Genomic DNA, 19,906 nt, shown 5'->3' with positions numbered 1-19,906 from the left:
TGTGTGCTTTTTGATAGATTTGATTGATTGATTGCTGATTTTTTTTAGACAGAAAAGCAAACAGCAAAAGTATAGTCATACACTTGGTCTAAAAGGACTTTAATACACAAATAAAGTCCCAGTGGACTTGTATCCACTGAGGTCCTATGTATTCAATTAATCAACTTAACATAAAAATAACACCAAAAATCAATATCATCACAAATAATTTACCTGGTGTTAGTTCATGCAATCTGGTTGTGTATGTGAAGGCTATTTGTTGACGAGAGAGTCTAATATCACAATGTCTAATTAATAGTGTGGTGATTGTTAGGTAGCCAGTAAGACATCGAGGAACAGAACATAAATCGTCGTGGATGCAAACGTTCATGAAATGCTGTATTGGAAAATGTCTGCGGTTTAAGTTTCACCTGTATTTTTTTCCACCCTCCATGAAAAACAAGCCATCATCACCCCATGCAGTGGTTCTCAACCAGTGGCCCGGGGACCACCAGTGGTCCTTGAGGGGGTTCCAGGTGGTCCCCAGCTAAATGATGGAGAGCTGGTTACCAAATGGACCCTTATAGGTCTTTAACTCTTGAGAGTGTAAAATGAAACCAAATGAACCCTTACGGGTCCATTTGGTTTCATTTTACTCTCTCAAGTGTTAAATTATTGTTAAACATCTGCATTACTTAATCAAAGAATTGTTATTTTGATCAACGTTTGGCCTGTTATATCTCCTATTGATACCAACATCAATTGTGGACACAATCTTATTCAACGATAACAAAATATTTTGGGTCTGAGAGTCTAAATCTCATCAAACGGTGGTTCCGTGGCTAAAAAATGCCGAATGAATAATGGACCTTGATATAAAAAAGGTTGAAAACCACTGACCCCATCATCTATTCATGTAAACCCAGTTTGAGTGCTGCCCTGAGAAAGAAACCGACTGCTTGCTCTCAATATGAACGATTCCAGGTTAACGGCAACCGACGAGCCGTTGTCTCCGTGTAGGAGCCTCGATCACCCCCCTCCCTCCTCGCCCTCTTCCTCCTCCTCCTCCTCCTGCTCCTCCATCCTCCAAAAAACATTCTGGTCAAAAAGGTTCGATCGTAAACCGCTAAGCTGCTGTCTACGTGGACCGGTGCTGAAGCCCCCTATCGTCCCCCTCGGACCAGTAAACCCAGAGACATGGCGACGAACGGCACCAAAACGGACGGACAGGTGACGGAGCTGAACGAGGTGGCCGCCAACAGCAGCGACAAGCCCAAGTCGCTGGACGTGAAGCCAGAGAAGCAGAAAAAGGAGCTTCCAGAGAGGGAGACGTGGGCCGGGAAATTTGACTTCCTCCTGTCATGTGTCGGTTATGCCATCGGACTGGGGAACGTGTGGCGGTTTCCTTACCTGTGTGGGAAAAACGGTGGAGGTAAAAAAAACTAAAAACACACAACACAACTATTTGAAACACATAGGGCTATACATCACTGTTTCCCCCAAACCGTGGGTCGGGACCCATTTGTGGGTCGTGGACACGTTTTTATGGGTCACGAGTTAAAGATCCCTTTATTTTCTTGTTTCTTACATTTTGTTGTTCATTATTATCATTTCAAAGAAAAAAAAGAAAAAGAAAATAAATGCTAAATCTTTCATGAATTAAAAAACAAATTCAGTGATTTTTCAGAAGAATTTCATGAATAAATAAAAGAAAACAAAGAAATTCCATGAGTTATATATATTTTTTAAGAAAGTGAAAATAGCCTAATCTACAAGCTCAGGACACGTGGCGTTGTGAGCTTGTAGATCTGCTATTTTCACTAGTTTGGGTCCCGGGCAAACATCTTATTTCTCTTTTGGTTTGAGCTCAAAAGTTTTGGAACTGCTGTAGGCTATATCCACTCATAAAAGCATTGCCATCTTTTTTTCTTCCTTTAAAAAACAAAACAAAACAGATTTTCCAAGTTGTTTTTTTTATAACATATAACCACACAGACAGTACAGACAGTACCAAAAAAAACAACTTAAACATAAGACATAACACCATATATCAAAAGCAACAACAAAAACACACAGAAAAACACATGAAAAAAAAACAACCCCTCCAAAAAGAAAAGAAAATAGTTATGCATCATTCAAATAATATACATATTCACTTTACATCACCAAAAGCGTTGCCATCTTTAACTGGCCTAGGAGACATACAAACTCATCATCATGTGGCAGAGAATAGGAATCCATAACCCTCTAATAATAATGCTTCACAGTCACACGTTGCATGCATGGGGGCTGTGATAATGCACTGGTGCAGTTTTATAATTGACATGCTTTAACTCTTATCTATTCCTATTCGTCAGGGGCCTTCTTGATCCCCTATTTTTTGACTCTCATATTTGCTGGAATGCCCTTGTTTCTACTGGAGACATCCCTGGGTCAATACACATCAATTGGAGGGCTTGGTGTATGGAAGCTGGCTCCTGTGTTTAAAGGTATACCTACCCCCCCCCCCCCCCCCCCCCCCCCCCCCCCAGGTTGCAAACACCCACAACAACAAACAAAAAACGGTCCTTATATTATATATCAATAACCTCACATATCCACTTCTGTGTATTATAGGTGTTGGCCTTGCGGCGGCTGTGTTGTCCTTCTGGCTTAACATTTATTACATTGTCATCATTTCGTGGGCCATTTACTACCTGTACAACTCCTTCACCACTGTGAGTATCGTATCGTACTGTCCATCAAGATTATACTAGCTCTCAGTCAGGCTTTTCTTCCAGCTCACAGAGAGAGAGAGAGAGAGAGAGAGAGAGAGAGAGAGAGAGAGAGAGAGAGAGTTATAAACATGCATGCTAATGCCAAGTGTGGCATAAACCCCTAGCTCATAACCAGTGGTGTAAAGTAACTAAGTCCATTTACTCAGGGTTTTCTTCCAGCTCACAGAGAGAGAGAGAGAGAGAGAGAGTTATAAACGTGCATGCTAATGCCAAGTGTGGCATAAAACCCTAGCTCATAACCAGTGGTGTAAAGTACATTTACTCAAGTACTGTACTTTAGCAACATTTTGAGGTATTTTTTACTTTACTTGAGTATTTCCAATTTTCAATACTTTTATCTCAGAGGCAAATATTGTACTTTTTACTCCCCTGCAATTATTTGAAATCTTGAGTTACTACTTTGTACAAAACATACATTAACCACTTCAGCGATATTATATGCATTTCTGCCTTTTTAAAATAGCCGATCTACAAGCTCTGATGTCAAATTATTTGCTCAGGAATGCGTCAAAAACAAGAAATCTCCATGAATTCAAGGCTTCGTGGGGTGTGTAATTGATAGAAAATACGTCATTCTTTGGGTGAACTACTCCTTTAAGTAAAAACGTGAGTACTCTTTCCACTACTGCTCATAACTTTCGGTTTGTTTTGCATGCAGGACCTCCCGTGGAGCTCATGTGGCAATCCATGGAACACAGAGAAATGCTACACCAACTACAGCATCGTAGACACCACCAATCTGACCAGTGCAGTGGTGGAGTTCTGGGAGTAAGAGATTGTCTTGTATACTTTCCGCTTGCATCAAGAAACTGCACGTTATATTAGACCTGGCCTGCATGCTTCCTTGAGATACATAACAGAGAACCACAATAATAGTGTTATTGTTGCTCGCTCTTATCTTATAGGCGCAACATGCATCAGATGACCGATGGCTTGGAAAAACCAGGGCAGCTCCGAGTGCCACTGGCAATAACACTGGCCATCGCTTGGGTCCTTGTGTACTTCTGTATCTGGAAAGGGGTTGCTTGGACAGGGAAGGTGAGATTTGAATTGAAAGCCCCCCCCCTGCCAGATTTCTAAACTAGGGCAGGGCGATATTATATTGATATCGTGATATGCGACTAGATATCGTTTGGGATTTTGAATATTGTAATTTTGTGATATGGCAAAAAGGCCTGGCTTTTCCTGGTATTAATCTTATTCTATACTTAAAAGAATTGTCAGAAATTGTCAAAAATGCAGAAAATAGCTGATCTACAAGCTTACCACGCGCAATGATGCGACGCACGGTGAGCTATTTTCACTATCTTTGACAATTTTTGAAAAATGTAAAAGAAAATTCTATGATGAATCATTCTATGACCGACGATGAATTAGATTCATCACAATATCGATATTGAGGTTTGGTGAAAAAAAACAAAAATTGTGATTTGATTATTTTCATATATCGCCCAGCCCGAATCTGAACCCCTCCCCATCTGTGTCGATTTCCTACAGGGTTCAGTGTTTGACATCCATGCCAAATGCATCATTCTCATATCACATCACCACTCATTTAGATCGCAGCATATAGTATTGTCCAGATAGATTTTTCGAGTATACTGTAGTACTGTAGGAGTAGAGACATCAAACACTCCCTAATCCAGTGCAGTCTCGTGGTAGCTCCTCTAATTCCAATCCTCCTGACAGCGTCTGTACTGTGTGTGTGGACCCATGATAGGAGGAGCAGCAACATGCAGCCAAACGCCACACTGTGGTTTTGTTGAGCCGTTTTGCCCTCCCCAGTGCTGCTATGACCAAAACCCTGTGTGCCATGTGACCATGGCAAATAAAATGTCTTCTGGTCACAAAATAGCCATTCCCCCTTTGCACATTTTGCCCACAAATATCATGCAGAGTGTGATAAAAAGCGAGAAAAGAGGGAGAATTTAATTAAACGAAAGCTTCAGTACGTTTCTACACTTGGAAATCGTTGTTAGCCCGTTATCTGTTGTCTCTGTGTGATACTGAAGCCTTTTAAAGCCCTCATGAAGAGGCCTTTTGTTTTCCCGAATGGTGTCTGAATTGCAAATGTGCTAATTCTGTCCGCTTCATTTGCAAGTGCACAGCAAAAAAATACGGAGCGTTAATGTAATCCAGAGAGTGCAAAAGGGGGTCCACTTGTACACACTGAGGATTAAATTAACACTCAGGATTAGGGATAGGACGATGTGAAAATTTCATGTCACGAATATCGTGGCCAAAATAATTGCGATTAACGATATTATCACAATAATCAAACTATGCTTAGAACTCTTAAAATGCCACTTTTGTTAACCGCTTGCACCCCAGCTTCCATATTCTGAGGGGAACATTAGCCAAAAATATCAGATCTACGAGCTTGTAGATCTGATATGTTTGAGATTTGGTGTAGACAAACAAAAGCAGTCAGAGACAACTTATGTCCAATTATGACGGACAATTTCATGATAACATTTTAATCTCCACGATATGATTATTGTGAGCGGCTTTTATTGCGGTATAAACGACAATAACTATCAATTATCTATAATCAATTATCTATAATTATCATCCCATCGCCACCCAGGATTTTACAGCGCACCCTTGCAGTGCAACACTATAACATTTCTGATGCTTTAATCTGTTCCTGCTCTGTTCTAGGTGGTGTACTTCTCAGCCACCTATCCCTATTTCATGCTGTTCATCCTCTTTATCCGTGGGGTGACTCTACCTGGAGCTTCAGATGGAATTATGTTTTATATCACGCCTGACTTTAACAAGCTCAAGGAATCTGAGGTAAAAGAAAACAACAACATATTGTTGCTGTTAGGTGGAAACCTTGTATGTCCAAAACTGTTACATTTAAGGAAATGGGGGGTTGGGGGACGGGGGGGATAAACTGTATTGTAGTTATGTAGTTATTGTATAGCCTACTTGTTAATACTTTTCATTGGTTAAATATTTATCAAAACCCATATAAAGACTTAACCACTGTCAACCTGGCATCCGTATATTTTGGGCTTGTCCTTAAAGGCGCAAAATCCAAATCTTTCAAAAATAGCTGATGTAGAATGTGTCGTCAACTTTGTGAGTTATTTTTTGCTATTTCTTGCATGAAGTCTAAAATAGGGCATTCGCTTATGATAAAACATGAAAAATGAAAACGTTTAGATACAAGGTTTCTGCCCGAAAAGTGACCATTATACTTGGGTAGATGAATACATAAGTGATGGATGTTTGAGTGACCACTGAGCACTAGCTCATTGGCTCTATAAGTGGGGCCCTTGGGGGGGTGCCAGGGGGTCCCCAGCAAAATGTGTTAATATGACATCACAATCATTTTAACCACTTTAACCATATTTTTTTTACGTTGGTTATTCAAAAATCTTGATTTTTTTTTTCTTTTTTAAGCAAACATTTTGAACACAAATCTTTAATTTTGGGGGTCCCTGGCACAAAACATTTTCAGATGGGGGTCCGCTGCCAGATATATATACATTTGGGGGTGAAGAAGTTTGAGAACCACTGCACTATAGCTCTCTCCAGGCTGCTCACTATAGTTGTCCTCCTCCACCTCCATCCAGGTCTGGCTGGACGCAGCCACCCAGATCTTCTTCTCCTACGGCCTGGGTCTGGGCTCTCTTATTGCCCTGGGCAGCTACAACCCTTTCACTAACAACGTGTACAGGTAAGCTCACTGGTTGATTACCAAATTCACAGATAAGATATATTGGACCGAACCCCCCAAAAATAAATCCAAGCTGAATTTAATACGTTGGTACAAATCCTTAACAAGCGGTTAATGAACATGGAAATTACACTGCCACCGTTATAGGCCATTATTAAAGACCCTTATTAAATCCTGCTGCCAGGGATATATAGGCCATTATTAGACCGAGATTACATTTGCTGCGAGCAGGAGCATAATAACAATAAAACGTGTTGAGAGATGCTCCAGGGCTGCATATAGCATGTCCACAGGGGCCGAGCCTCTTCTCTGTGGGTATGGAGCGTACAAAATTGTTTATCAATTGCAGAAGCACTGAGCATCATGTTGCATTTGTTTTATGCGTCTCAGTCGTAACCAAATCAAGGATCCACACAATTAATATTTCTATTGCATTTCACTATGCTGAAAAGGACTATTTTGCTGACAAATTGCATGGTTGATACTGAAGCTGGCAGCGGGGATGATGTGTTCACTCAGCCGTTGCATAAGGCAGGAATCTCACTCTCCTCAGTCGGGCCATAGCTGGAGGAAATCAAGGAAAATGATTTTGAGCTTTGACAACAGGCCCTGTTTTCATGTCTCCCGTCCCCCAGAGACTCTGTCATCGTCTGCTTTATCAACTCGTGCACCAGCATGTTTGCTGGCTTCGTCATCTTTTCCATCGTCGGCTTCATGTCGCACGTGACAAAGAGGTCCATCGCGGATGTGGCGGCGTCGGGTGAGTACCTCAATCCATCACGTCCTTCCACTGTAACCGTTTGATCGCCGCACAGAGTGGTGTCATTGATCTAGACCCTGGGGAGTTTTCAATACCTCTTGAACCTTATAGAGTAGCATCCCTATTCTGGGCATGTCATCATAGGCAAACATTTGGCCAAAAATAGGAGATTTGGTGTAGAGTGTTTCTCAACGTCAACTCCGGGGACCACCAACCAAGGGTCCATAATGGACCTATATAATAATGGGTCTATAACTCTGAGTGTGTACAAATTTGTACACTCTCAGAGTAAAATAAACACTGAGGATTTTCCAGTGTACATGGTTCCCATAGATAAAGAATTGTATCAAATGGGCGGTCTAATGCATTTCAAACTGGGGATCTCACTGGTGTAGAGGGAGAAAATGAGGTGACCAAGGAGTCAGGACAGGACTTAACGGTATAATAGGGATTTAATTGGTTAACTGATGCTACTATACAGAGTGCTTCTACAGCTTCACAACCGGGTTCTATGAGAAGAAGAATTGTGATTTTCCTGTGTGTGCGCTTCTCTCAGGGCCTGGCTTGGCGTTTCTGGCCTACCCAGAGGCTGTGACCCAGTTACCAGTGTCTCCTCTCTGGGCCATCCTGTTCTTCTCCATGCTGCTAATGCTGGGGATAGACAGCCAGGTGAGCTTGCTCCTCCACGGTTTGACCTGAATATGTGCGTTGCAGGTACATATCACGCTGCTGTTCGGCGCTGCTGCTCTCTCCCCGCATGATAAGTGTGCACGTTTGCTCCGTGTGGACGGATATAGTCGCGCGTTGACATTTGCTGTCAAGTCTTTTTAATGCATCTCTGTCACTCGACGACAGGCCCCTCGGGTATCGATATCTGTGTTTATTCTTTATTTTCCACGTGTGATACGTAGTGTTAGATTGAAGCCAAATAGGCTATGCAGACCGGTAGCCCAAATCAAAAATTTCGTTGGCCTATCCGGATTAGAATCAGATAATTTTTTGTCAAGTTTGAACGACAAAAACATAATATAAAATAAAATAAAAACAGATTTTGTTTGCTTATCAGATTTGAATCACGTACATTCGAGGATGGTTTGCAAAGTGATTGAAATCTGATTCCTGATGTGACACTCAGACACTGAAGCCTTATTCATATGATGGTGTCGCTTGGTGTCGAAAATATCAGATTTACAAGCTCACAAGGTGGGCTATTTGTCACAGAGCGACACCGGCGTACGACAGTATACGCTAAGCATTAAACTCTCGTCTATGTCATTACGTAATTAGCACAGCAACCAAGACATGTTCAGACGATGTCTGAACACGCAAATCCGATCCATTCACTTGCTTTGCAGAAAGTGAATGCAACGTGTCCTAAAAATCAGATTTGAGCAACAAATCAGATTTGCCCGACCAGAATATGTTTGCTGTTGTCGGGTAGAAACCTTGGATCTCCATGTTGAAATTATTTATGTTTTTTTGTAAATCTAAGGTAGGGTAAGTGATTTTCTTTGGTTAAAATAAGTCTTAAATAGCTCTAGATTCTGATAGTACTCATTGCATTAGAGTGTTTGTTCACTAACAGGAGTCTCCATGTCTCTCCAGCTCTTTATTAAACAGTAAATACATTTTCAGTTCAGGATACCAATTGTATCGAATGACTCAGACAGAATACAGGATACAGATCAGGATAGATAACTCAGACAGGATACAGATTAAACAAGTGAAATTGGAAGTGATGACACAAAGAAATGACCAGACACAATTGGAACTGGAACACTATAAAAAATAAGCTGATAAATGGGTACTCTCCTGATTTTGTCACCTGCCTGAAAATGTATTTTCTGTTTATTAAAGAGGTGGAGAGACAAGGAGACTACTGTTACTGAACAATGATTACTATCACAATATAGTGCTTTAACCTTTTAACAAAACCATTTTTATTTAAACCAAAAAATATCACTTAACCTACTTCATCATGAAAGAGTGTCACACAAAAGTTGTGAAAATACCAGATCTACAAGCTCACAATGCATTGCATCACGATACATTGTGAGCTTGCAGATCGGCTATTTTCACTACTTTTAATTGTTTTTTATTTATTTTTTTATTATTATTTTTTAATAATAAGAGGAACGGTTTTGATTGAACATTCAAAGGTTTCCCATAATTTTCTTTCTCGCACAGGCAGATTTGTCTGGTTTCCAGGCTAGGTTTCCCACCCGAGAGTGACAATATGAAATGTAGCTTCACAATAGGTTCTCCCGCGAGGCAGCATCTCACAGTAAAAAAAAAAGGCCCATAAATCATGAACCTATAATAATTGTCATAGTAATGGCTCCTTCGCATATTATCAGAGCTATTAGGAAGATGGCCTCCACGAAGATGCAGCGGTCAGACAGAAGATTATGCTGCCTGTTATGTTCCATGGTTTCCTGCACACAATAGTCTCCTGTAATCTGTCATTGTCTGGCAGGTTCACCGTTAGGACGAGGCTACTCGTACAGGGGAACCCGTCTGAATCCTCCGAGTTCAATTAACTACCCAGAGTGTAGAAATGGAACCAAATAGACTCTCTTGACTTATATTAACCCTGAGGATTTTTACTGTGTATATAGAACCACCCAAACTACTATGAATCACCCCATTCAATGGAAAGGTGGAATTGTACAATCTCTACAACCCCGCTCGCATCGGCGCCAAGGACCGCCCATACCTTCTCCTGATTGGTTGAAATGAAGCGGAACTGTCTGTGACGGAGGCGCGCCGTCTGCAGCGGACTTGAGCCACGACAGGCACCGCCAAGCGAGCGAGTCTCCGTGCCGAACGTTGCGTTGCGAGTTACGTCCCAATAGGGACAGAATCGTAAATCATGTTTTGTCCGCAGACAGGTCACGTGACAGCATCTGCGTTAGCCAATGGAGAATCCAATACCATTAAATGGGATTTTGGCAATCATTTGTGTAACCCCGGGTGAAAGAGGTGGGCGGGGTGACCGAGAGAACAGCCAATGGCGAAGGAGTAATTTGTGTAACTCGGGTGAGTGGGGTTGTAGAGATTGTATTCCACCCCATAGAATGGGGACATTTGGATGTAAATCCTTTCCACTGAATGGGGTGATTCATAATAGATCGGCTGATAGAACCAGTTGAGAGACCTGACCATTACGGAGAGAGAGAGAAAGAGAGAGAGAGAGAGAGAGAGAGAGGGGGTATAGATTAGGATAAATCATGACTCAATAGTCCCCCCCCCCAAGTATTTACTTAATGTTTTTTCTTATTTACTCTGTTTAATCATGAAATTAAAATAATTGAACCAAAGTACACAAACCGTGGTAATGTGTAGTGAATCAGTGCTGGGTTGTGTGTCCTGCTCCAGTTCTGCACGGTGGAGGGTTTCATCACCGCTCTGGTGGATGAGTTTCCCAGGGCTCTGAGAGGAAGACGAGAGCTCTTCATCGCTGCTGTGTGTCTGGTGTCCTACATCATCGGCCTGTCCAACATCACACAGGTAACATCATCTCACCTTACCAAACCCATTCACTGCCAGACTTATTGCCGGCCGCGTTTGCCCACTGCCAGAGATTTTTCATTGAAAAAAAAAGTCCTCAGGAGCTGAGATACAGAATTTTTAAGCTTTAAGTTAACAAGGAAGTGGATGGGAGTCTTTTCCTTCGAAAAATCATATCTCCTTGGTCTTTGGGTCAAAAAAAAAAAAAAAAAATTGAAAAATTAATAATTACGTTTTTTACGTCTGTGGCAGGTTTGGTAAACGGGAATAATTACGTTTATTACGTCTGCCTTCTAAAACAGTTAGATCTCAAACTTTGTCAACTATACCTTTTTTCCCTGACGAAAACTAAACAAAAACTGAGCTATTCAATCTACTCAAGCTACTCAATCTATGACTAAATATACTGACAATTTTGTCAACAGATACAAACTAGATGAAAATGCTAGGGAGGGACTAGTGGAGAAGAGATCCAGTAAAACTATAAGACAAGTCATTTTATGCATGGCTGCGCGTGGGTGTCACGCTCCAAAAATAGCCGATCTACAAGCTCACAACACGACACGTTCTGAGCTTGTAACTGAATCAACATTTGCTATCAAAAACACTGCACCTTACTAATGGTTTTAGCCACCAACCCTTGTGGTCCCACGTTTTGAGCATAACATTTTCAGAAATAGCACAAATAGATAATCTATACTATAGGATTGTATATTGACTATTTTCACCGTCGGACACGTCGTCTGACAAAGTATGAAATATAATCAGAGGACCAATGGTCGGTCAATGCCTGTGTGCATTGGGCTTAAATGGTTAATGATCAAACCAGGAAAGTACAGCAGAAAGATCTGTCAAATATCAGAAGGTAATGTGCTTGAAATATGTCATCAAATCCATGCATATGGTAGTGAGAACAAGCAGATGTAACTGTTTACGGCCAGTTGCCCTTTTGGCTTTTCGTAATTTTGCTTGTGCCAGCAAATGCTGTCCACGGACATGAGTGTCTGTTGCCTTATGCGTGTGTGTGTGTGTGTGTGTGTGTGTGTGTGTGTGTGTGTGTGTGTGTGTGTGTGTGTGTGTGTGTGTGCGTGCGTGCGTGCGTGCGTGCGTGTGTGTGAGCGTGTGTGCGTGTGTGTGTGTGCGTGTGTGTTTGTGTAACCAGGGAGGCATCTACGTCTTCAAGCTGTTCGACTACTACTCTGCCAGTGGAATGTGTCTGCTGTTCCTCGTGTTCTTCGAGTGCATCTCCATATCCTGGTTCTACGGTGTGTAGCATCATCACTGCATCAGTGAAGCAACTAAGCATTCGGCTACAGTATATTCATCATCCATTAACCCCTTCAACCCGAGCGGCCCTGTGGGCATGTCATTACAGATAAACGTTCAACGGAAATAGCAGATCTGCAACCTCATTGCATTTTGACACGCTTGTAGATCAACTATTTTCGGCAAAGAGATTTGGTGTAGCGAGAAAAAACAACGGGGCCTAGTATAGGTAGTAAAGTACAAAACGATTATAAATGCATGCGTTATTTGAACCCAAACATCTTGATGTCTTAATATGTGAGCAGTGAAAAACATCTCTTTAAAAAATATATACATTTTGAACAAAGACAAATTCATATTTTGGTGAATTTGTTTGTAGCGTAATTGGTCATGTATAAACATGATGCATCACTCAATCAATTATTACAAAAGATATACTAGTACTAAAATATACATTTGACAATTGATACATTTTCTGTTCAGCAATTCATCTATTATTTGATTACTCGATCAATTGCTTCAGCCCTTATACTGTAGCACATCAGGAGATTATTAATACCAGGACAAACCATTTTCCATCTGTTACCAAACTGAGACGCTGACACGTGACAGAGGAAAGAGGTTAAATGATGGATTAACCTCACACGTCTCAAACAATATTAACACAACTTCAAACACTGTTCATTCTCAATGACACCAGCGCTACCGTGCTCTGCCTCATCTTAATGCCTGATTGAGACTTATTTGTGCGCCGGTGTTGCACACAGACAATTGCAGATCTACAAGCTATCAAGCAACCACGCTGCGACGTGTTGGGGGCTTGTCGATCCGCTATTTTCAGTGCGACACACAGCGTGCGACCAAGAATAACTCAGGCGTATAAGTCATCGTCATGCATGGCACGTCGGCAGCAAATTGAAATAAATTGGCTATGAATATTTTTCGATCATACTTTCATTTGTCTCTCAGGTGCGGACAAGTTCTACGACAACATCGAGGAGATGATCGGCTACAGGCCCTGTATATGGTGGAAGCTTTGCTGGGTCGTGTTCACTCCTCTCATCGTGGGCGTGAGTGCTCCCCAGAAATCCAATAGCGACATCCTCAGTCATGACATGAAAGCATGAAAACAAAAGTCAAGTCAATATTATGTGCCTCGGGTCATGTCAGGCCCCGGTGCCTGATTTATACTTGGTTTCGCGCTGTGGTGTGCACCCAAAACAGCAGATCTACAAGCTCACAACGCGTTGCACTGCGGGCGCGTTGTGAGCTTGTAGATTGGCTATTTTGGGCGCGCGACGGCGGCGCGGAGCTAAGTGTAAGTCACCCTTGAGACGATGCTGCCCTGGAATTAGTGATGTCAGGATACAAGGCTTGATTTATATCCTTCGTCGTACGGCGGAGAGTAAATTGGGCGTAACGCGTGTCCCTATGTCTCCCACAGGGGGTGTTCTTGTTCAGTGCCATACAAATGGTTCCACTCACCATGGGAGATTACGTGTTCCCAGGCTGGGGCCAGGGAGTGGGCTGGCTCATGGCTCTGTCCTCCATGGTCCTCATTCCAGGATACATGGTCTACATGTACTTTGGCCTCAAGGGCACTCCCAAGGAGGTAAGAACATAGATATGAAATGGTATAGATCTGTAATAAGTAGAGATGTTCCAGTTTTTTTTCCTTCCCGATACCGATCCCGATATCTGAACTTGCATATCGTTGCTGTCGGGTAGAAACCTCTTATCTCCGTATTTTAACTTTTAGTTTTTTCGTAAATGAATGCCCAACTTGACCATGCTACGATCTCACACAACTTAGTATACATTGCACGGACGTCATTCCGTGCATAGACACCTAGAAAACCCGAAAATCCGTGTATAGCCCCCTCGCATCTCCTCCATTGACTAAACCGTTTTGGCGCGCAGTCTCAAGTGAATTGGAGCCACGTGAGGGACCACCGAGTGAGCTAAAGCGAACGAGTTGCCGTCCCGAACGTTGCGACGTTTGCTTGAGCCTGCTCAGTGCCATTTGAGTTATATACCGATAGGCACAGAATCGTATCATGTTGTGGGGACTGCTCTGCTTCCGGGTTGCAACCGGTTACGCCCACCGTGGGACTCGCTGTACATATGCACGGATTTTCGGGTTTTCTAGGCGGCTCTGCACGGAATGACGTGCGCTGGGTCTGTGCAATGTATACTAAATTCTGTGAGACCAGGCTGATCTGCTACTTAGGCAATTTTTTTATTTGAGTTCTGAAAAGTATCAGTTTTGGAGGTTTCCACCCGACAGAGACAATATTGGTCTAGACTGAGTACTGATCCTCCGATACCAGTGCGTAAACATAAACTGATAAATTATTACTATTATAAGTTATTACTATCTAGTTTGACAGTCAGTCATAACTTAAAAAATCACACCCTGTGTGAAGAGAGTGGTGCCTTTGATGAGCCCCATATTGTCATCAATGTTTGTTTATTGGACTGTGAGGATGTGCCATTTAGCGGCTGGAAATCAGTACAGAGCCAGGTACTAGGTTGCAACCAGAAGGTGTATTTATTCACCAGAAAATACAGACAGGAACATTGACACCACAGTAGCTCTTCACCCTCAACAGACCTCTCATCAAATGTGGCAAGTGACAGCCTTTTATACTCAGCTGAGCTAATCAGCCAGCTTGGACCATACCACTATAAGGGGTGTTCTAACTCAGAGCATTACATAAATAAACATACAATACATAAATAAACACACATAAACACTTAAATACCCTTCACCCCCACAAGTATATTAAAACTGACTGAACTACAAAATACTCTTTCCCCTCTACTACAACCATAAGCAACTCTAAAACACATCACAACCCCCTCTGCCCTTCTGACTTGGTCCAGCCCAATTACACTGGCAAACAGAACAGCCCACTTTGGTACATGTTAAGCTTTCAATCATTACTCAGCATTACCCATATTGCACCTCTCACACATTCCACTTAGTCTCTATTGCACTCATATTACACCAATTGCACTTGCCAGATATCACCAAACATGTTGTCTCCATAGGTGGACTAGTTAGCTGAGTGGCCAGCTCAGCTGGACAGGACACAACTCAAATGTTCAGTTAAATGTAATCAACAATAAAATGACTGCATTCCTTTCTGTGCAAAATACAATGTGCAAATTATGCCGTGCAAATACTAAAGTGATAGTAACAGAGGTCCTCTCTGTTACATGGACATACATACATACGGACACACGGACAAAGTCAGATATAGGAGTGGTTGGCACCACTCAAAAAGAACATAAACTAGAAAAAGTGTTCTTCGGAGCACAGGCCTCCGCCAGGTCAGGTAGGTTATTGTGGGCCAGAAATGTTTGGAATTCAGTCATTATAGGGATGAATGGACTCTGTAGAAGTTGAGGGATTAATGTTGATGAAGTTATTATTGCACTGCATTCATTACACTTTTTTAATGAATGCAGTTGCTGTTAATTGTATTGTTATTAATGTGAACTGGCTTGTTATAGTGTTATAGTCAGACAATTTTTGGTTGGGCCTCCTGGTGGTGCTAAAATAGGCCTATGTGAAAAGGGTGGCATTTCTTCATCTAACTTTCACGGCAATCGTATGCTACGTTCATGATTTGAGGCATTTTGTTCAAAACGGACCACTCCTGCTAACTTCGGAAGCCAATCAGGATGGAATCTGGAAAATCGGACAGATCCGTGTTATCTGGGTGGCATTTCTTCCTCGGCCTAGTGGGAATGTGCAAGGAAAGTTTCATGGCATTCGGATTTGAGGCATTTTGTTCAAAACGGGCCACTCCTGCAAACTTTAGATGCCAATTAGGATGGAATCTGGAAAATCGGACAGATCCGTGTTAATCACATGACTATAGAGATACTGTGTACCAATTTGCGGGGTATTTGGAAAACATCTGGTGGCGCTATAATAGGCCCATGTGAAACATTTGGGGCAGAGGTTCTGCTCTGGCATCCAGGGAGTGTGTGCGCATAGTTTCACGTCGATCAGGCCAACAGTGCCGGAGATTAGCTGTCCACAGACGGACACGCGGACACAAACGGACAGGGTGCAAAACATAGTTTCATGTAGATCAGGCCAAGATTAGGTGTCCACAGACGGACACGCGGACCGAACGGACAGGGTGCAAAACATAGTCTCTGCCACGCCTTCGGCCTGGCGGAGACAATAAACAAGAATTGTGTAGTGTAAATGAGCTATCATCATTTGATGAATGATGGTATCAGATCGGTTCGTAGATCGGTTTCTGGCAGGCCTTGATAGCGTAATGCCTAATTTATACTTAGCTGTGTGCCGAAAATAGGCAAGCTTGTAGATCGTCTATTTTCGGAGCGTGACCCCCAATGCCCAGCCAAACATAAAATGACTTGTGTTAGTTCTACTGAATCTCTCGTCCACTAGTCCCTCCATAACATTGCCGTTTTATTTGTTGACGAAAGCACTGACTGTACTGATCAGATATACTGAAATCCCAAACTTGGAATAGACTTGGACCATGCTGCAGTGACGCCTGTATACAGCCAGTATACAATGGCTGACTTGCCAGTTTCCAGGTTTTCTTTAGTATAGGTAGGACACTTTTGTAATGAATGCATGAAAGAAATACTTCTCAAAGGATGGTTGTCCAAGACTAAGACCCGCTGCAGTGGTGTGTAATAAGAACTTAACCGAAATTATTTAAGCCGTGTGGTTCGAAAGGTGGTTCAAAGGCAACCAGTTGCTCAAGCCAAAGGAGCATTGGTCTGGATCCTGAGTAGTGTCCAGGGAGAGATGTTAGAATCCTGATGATAGAAGTTCTGGAGGTCATTCTCTGATGATAAGCATGTCCTGGAGGTTGAGGGTCTTGAATGTTGAGTTTGAAGTCAAATCCACTATGGCACATTAGGAGTGCACTTGAATACATCTAGGGCTAGGTCTATGTGTTTCTGGTAATATTATTGACCACTCATTTTGTCTATGTCCGTGGCAAACTAACATGACACGAAAATGTATGTCACATGCCGGCATGGTGGTGACCCCTGCTCCCTACTCTTCCATTGAAACATTTTGACCCTGGTGTCGGGTAGGTTTGACACCTACTGGTTGACAACAGCCAAAAAAGATGGCACAATGGATTGGACACTAGGGTCCCTATCTTGGCCAAGAGTGGCTAAACCCACTATTTAGGGATTTAGCATGGTGCAAGGGGCGTTCCAGTGCAAAAGTTGCTCTCTTCGGACACCAGCCTTATCCCTAAAACACCTGCGCTACCCGTTACATAATGCATTGTTGTGGTTTAGACGTTACATTAATAAAACCAATCACTGTGCCAGATGCCATGGCCTTTAAGAGAAGACTGTGCAAGCCATTGTCCCCAGTGCAATCTTACGCTCTCTCCCTCTCTGCCCATGGAAGAGCAACGTTGCCTTGGAATAAAATGATATTTGATACACAGAATTACCACTCACACATTGCTGGTTATAGAGAACTTTAAATTACAGCAATCGCTTGTGCTCTGGATTAATTAAACGAAATGGTCTGGTGTGGTTATAGCAAACACTGATCAAACAACGTTTTATTTGTCTTTGATAAGCTTAACTGGCAACTGCTGATAAAAAACACAATAACTTGACACAAGGAATTAACAGTCACACTTTTTTGAATTACAGTAAAATTGTAATGACAATCACATTCACAATCACTTAATTCAGAAGTGAACTCTGCGGCCGCACTGACGCACTTATAACGTTGGACACTATACACTCGACGTTTGCTTCATACGCTCTAGCCTTTGATTGCCTTGAATACAACCATATTTGATCGACATAATTATCACCCACATGTTAATGATTATAGAGAATGTTATATAATTGTAATCCATTCATTATTTCCTGCGCAATGGATTAATGAAACTGAACGGAGCGAATGGCTATCATCTTACAGTATATAAACACAATTGACACAAGGAATTGACACTCTCACTTCTGCTGATTATAGGAAAATTAGAATCACAGAGATTCATTGAGAATTAGGAGAGGGGGAGCCTCTGAATGTTTTGCCGTTGTGCGCCCGGCCGACTCCCGACATTCCCATTGCAGGCACGTTCTACCAAACTATGCATGTGTGTGGGCAAGATAGCAATTTCAGGGAAAGCGCAACAACACCTCCAGGCGTAAATAACGGAGTCAGCATAATGTATAGCAGGTAGTGCGGCCGTAAGATACCATTTATGGACTGTGCCAGCTGCCTTGCGTAATTCACGGGTAGCGGTTAAGGCTAACGGGTAAGGCTTCGCCCAAGATAGGGCCCTAGATGTGCTGCCATCTTTGTTGTAGTTCAGACATCACTGCAATTTCCTCTCTGTCAGGAGAAGAAGACAGCGGACAACTCTAACAAAACTCGCAGCTTTAACAATGTCATTATTTGCTGGTTAGTTATAGGCTACTGAGCCAACCTTCATACATGGTTTTTAGCAGTATATTCAATGTTGTGGAATTCTGGATCAATCATCAATTGATGAGGCAATAGGAGTTGGAGACAATATTCTAGGTGGTGATGGTTATGCTTTAATTTACATGATATGGGGAGAAGTACATTAGACACAGTCTGACACAGATCGGTGGTAAGGTAGTTCTGCCAACGAGCACAGGGATCAGACCATAGTTATACTAGCTGCTACAAGGACAAGCTGAACAATAACAGATAGGCTGTAACAAAAAAAACAATAGCTGAGACATCTTTGGCTCCAACAGGCTACCAAATATCATGTCATATCATAATACACAAGTACTATAAGTGATGGTAAAATATAAAGGTTAGATATAAACACAACCATAATAACAATATAGTATAATTTATAATGCTTCTACAAAATATTAATTGTAATTATGTTTCTCTCTCCCAGCGACTTCGGATAATGTTTCAGCCTCCTGCAGTGGTCCGGCGGAAGGAGAACGGACCGGAAATACAGGCAGAAACCAGCGCTGCTAACGTAGCTAGCCCCACCAACCCGGCCAGCCCTACTAGCCCGGCAGCGGCGCCGGCGCCGCCCACCGCCACCAGCCCTGCTACCAACGCGGCTCCCGCTATCTCCACCAGTCCTACGGCTCCGGCTAATCCAGCCACCCAAGCTCCACCGGCGGCAGCCACAACCGCCACCAGTCCTGTGAACCCAGCAGCTAGTCCAACCTCCGTCATCACCACCACCGCCACCGCTACCACCGCTGCAGCCACTCCAGCTAACCCCGCCACCGCAACCAGCCCCGCAAGCCCACCGCCCCCCAACCCGGCCTCCCCTACGGAGCCCGTCATCCCTCCTCCCAACCCGACTAGCCCGACCTCCAACCTCACCAACGCCGAAGCCAACGTCTAAAACAAGCACGGAGAGAACCCTATAGCTGGAGAGAGTAGACAAAAAAAGAGAACATTACAAAGGACTTCCAAGATTTCAATTGATTCACCTACCTCCAGGGGAAATATGTGATCAAAACAAATCTTAAAAAAAACAACAACCTTGTTTTAATTTTTTTTGCATTTGTAAAACCAAGCCAATAGTGTCTCATTATTGGTATGCATTCCGAATACAAAAATCAAAGACTGTTAGTGTTCAGAAATACTACCATAAAAAAAATACCATAGGAAAAAAATATGTAAAACATACTGTGTAATACTGTGAGAAAAGAAAAGAAAAAAACTGAAAATAGAATAGCAATTTGTTGAATATCTTCATGAATCAAGTAAATACAGTGTGAATATAGTAGATGAAGTTAGTGACTAAAATTGACATCATAGGCGAGCGAAGGGGACGATGGGGTCAATTTTATTGTGGATGTTTACCAAACCTCACACAGTTGTCTCTTATTCAAACATGTCACTCTGTGAGGACAGCACTACAGCGCCCAAACAGAGGACGG

The 19,906-nt window shown here is 42.5% G+C and overlaps 1 protein-coding gene across 1 annotated transcript; it reads left to right on the top strand.

Annotated features, from left to right (window-relative positions):
- Positions 1-1,176: 1,176 nt before the first annotated feature.
- On the top strand, positions 1,177-19,365 carry LOC311052850 (sodium- and chloride-dependent GABA transporter 1-like; the record flags this gene model as incomplete). The annotated part of the gene is made up of 14 exons (XM_084068080.1): positions 1,177-1,411; positions 2,337-2,468; positions 2,596-2,696; positions 3,415-3,524; positions 3,662-3,794; positions 5,418-5,552; positions 6,341-6,444; positions 7,080-7,204; positions 7,761-7,873; positions 10,583-10,714; positions 11,877-11,979; positions 12,950-13,050; positions 13,425-13,592; positions 18,898-19,365. The coding sequence occupies 14 exons, from the start codon at positions 1,177-1,179 to the stop codon at positions 19,363-19,365; spliced, it is 2,160 nt and encodes a 719-aa protein (XP_083924206.1).
- Positions 19,366-19,906: the final 541 nt, after the last annotated feature.

This window comes from Gymnoscopelus microlampas (assembly GCF_963454915.1).
Source record: "Gymnoscopelus microlampas genome assembly, chromosome: 10".
Classification (NCBI taxonomy): domain Eukaryota; kingdom Metazoa; phylum Chordata; class Actinopteri; order Myctophiformes; family Myctophidae; genus Gymnoscopelus; species Gymnoscopelus microlampas.
Note: the sequence above shows the minus strand (reverse complement) of the source record. Positions and strands in the feature narration are given on the sequence as shown.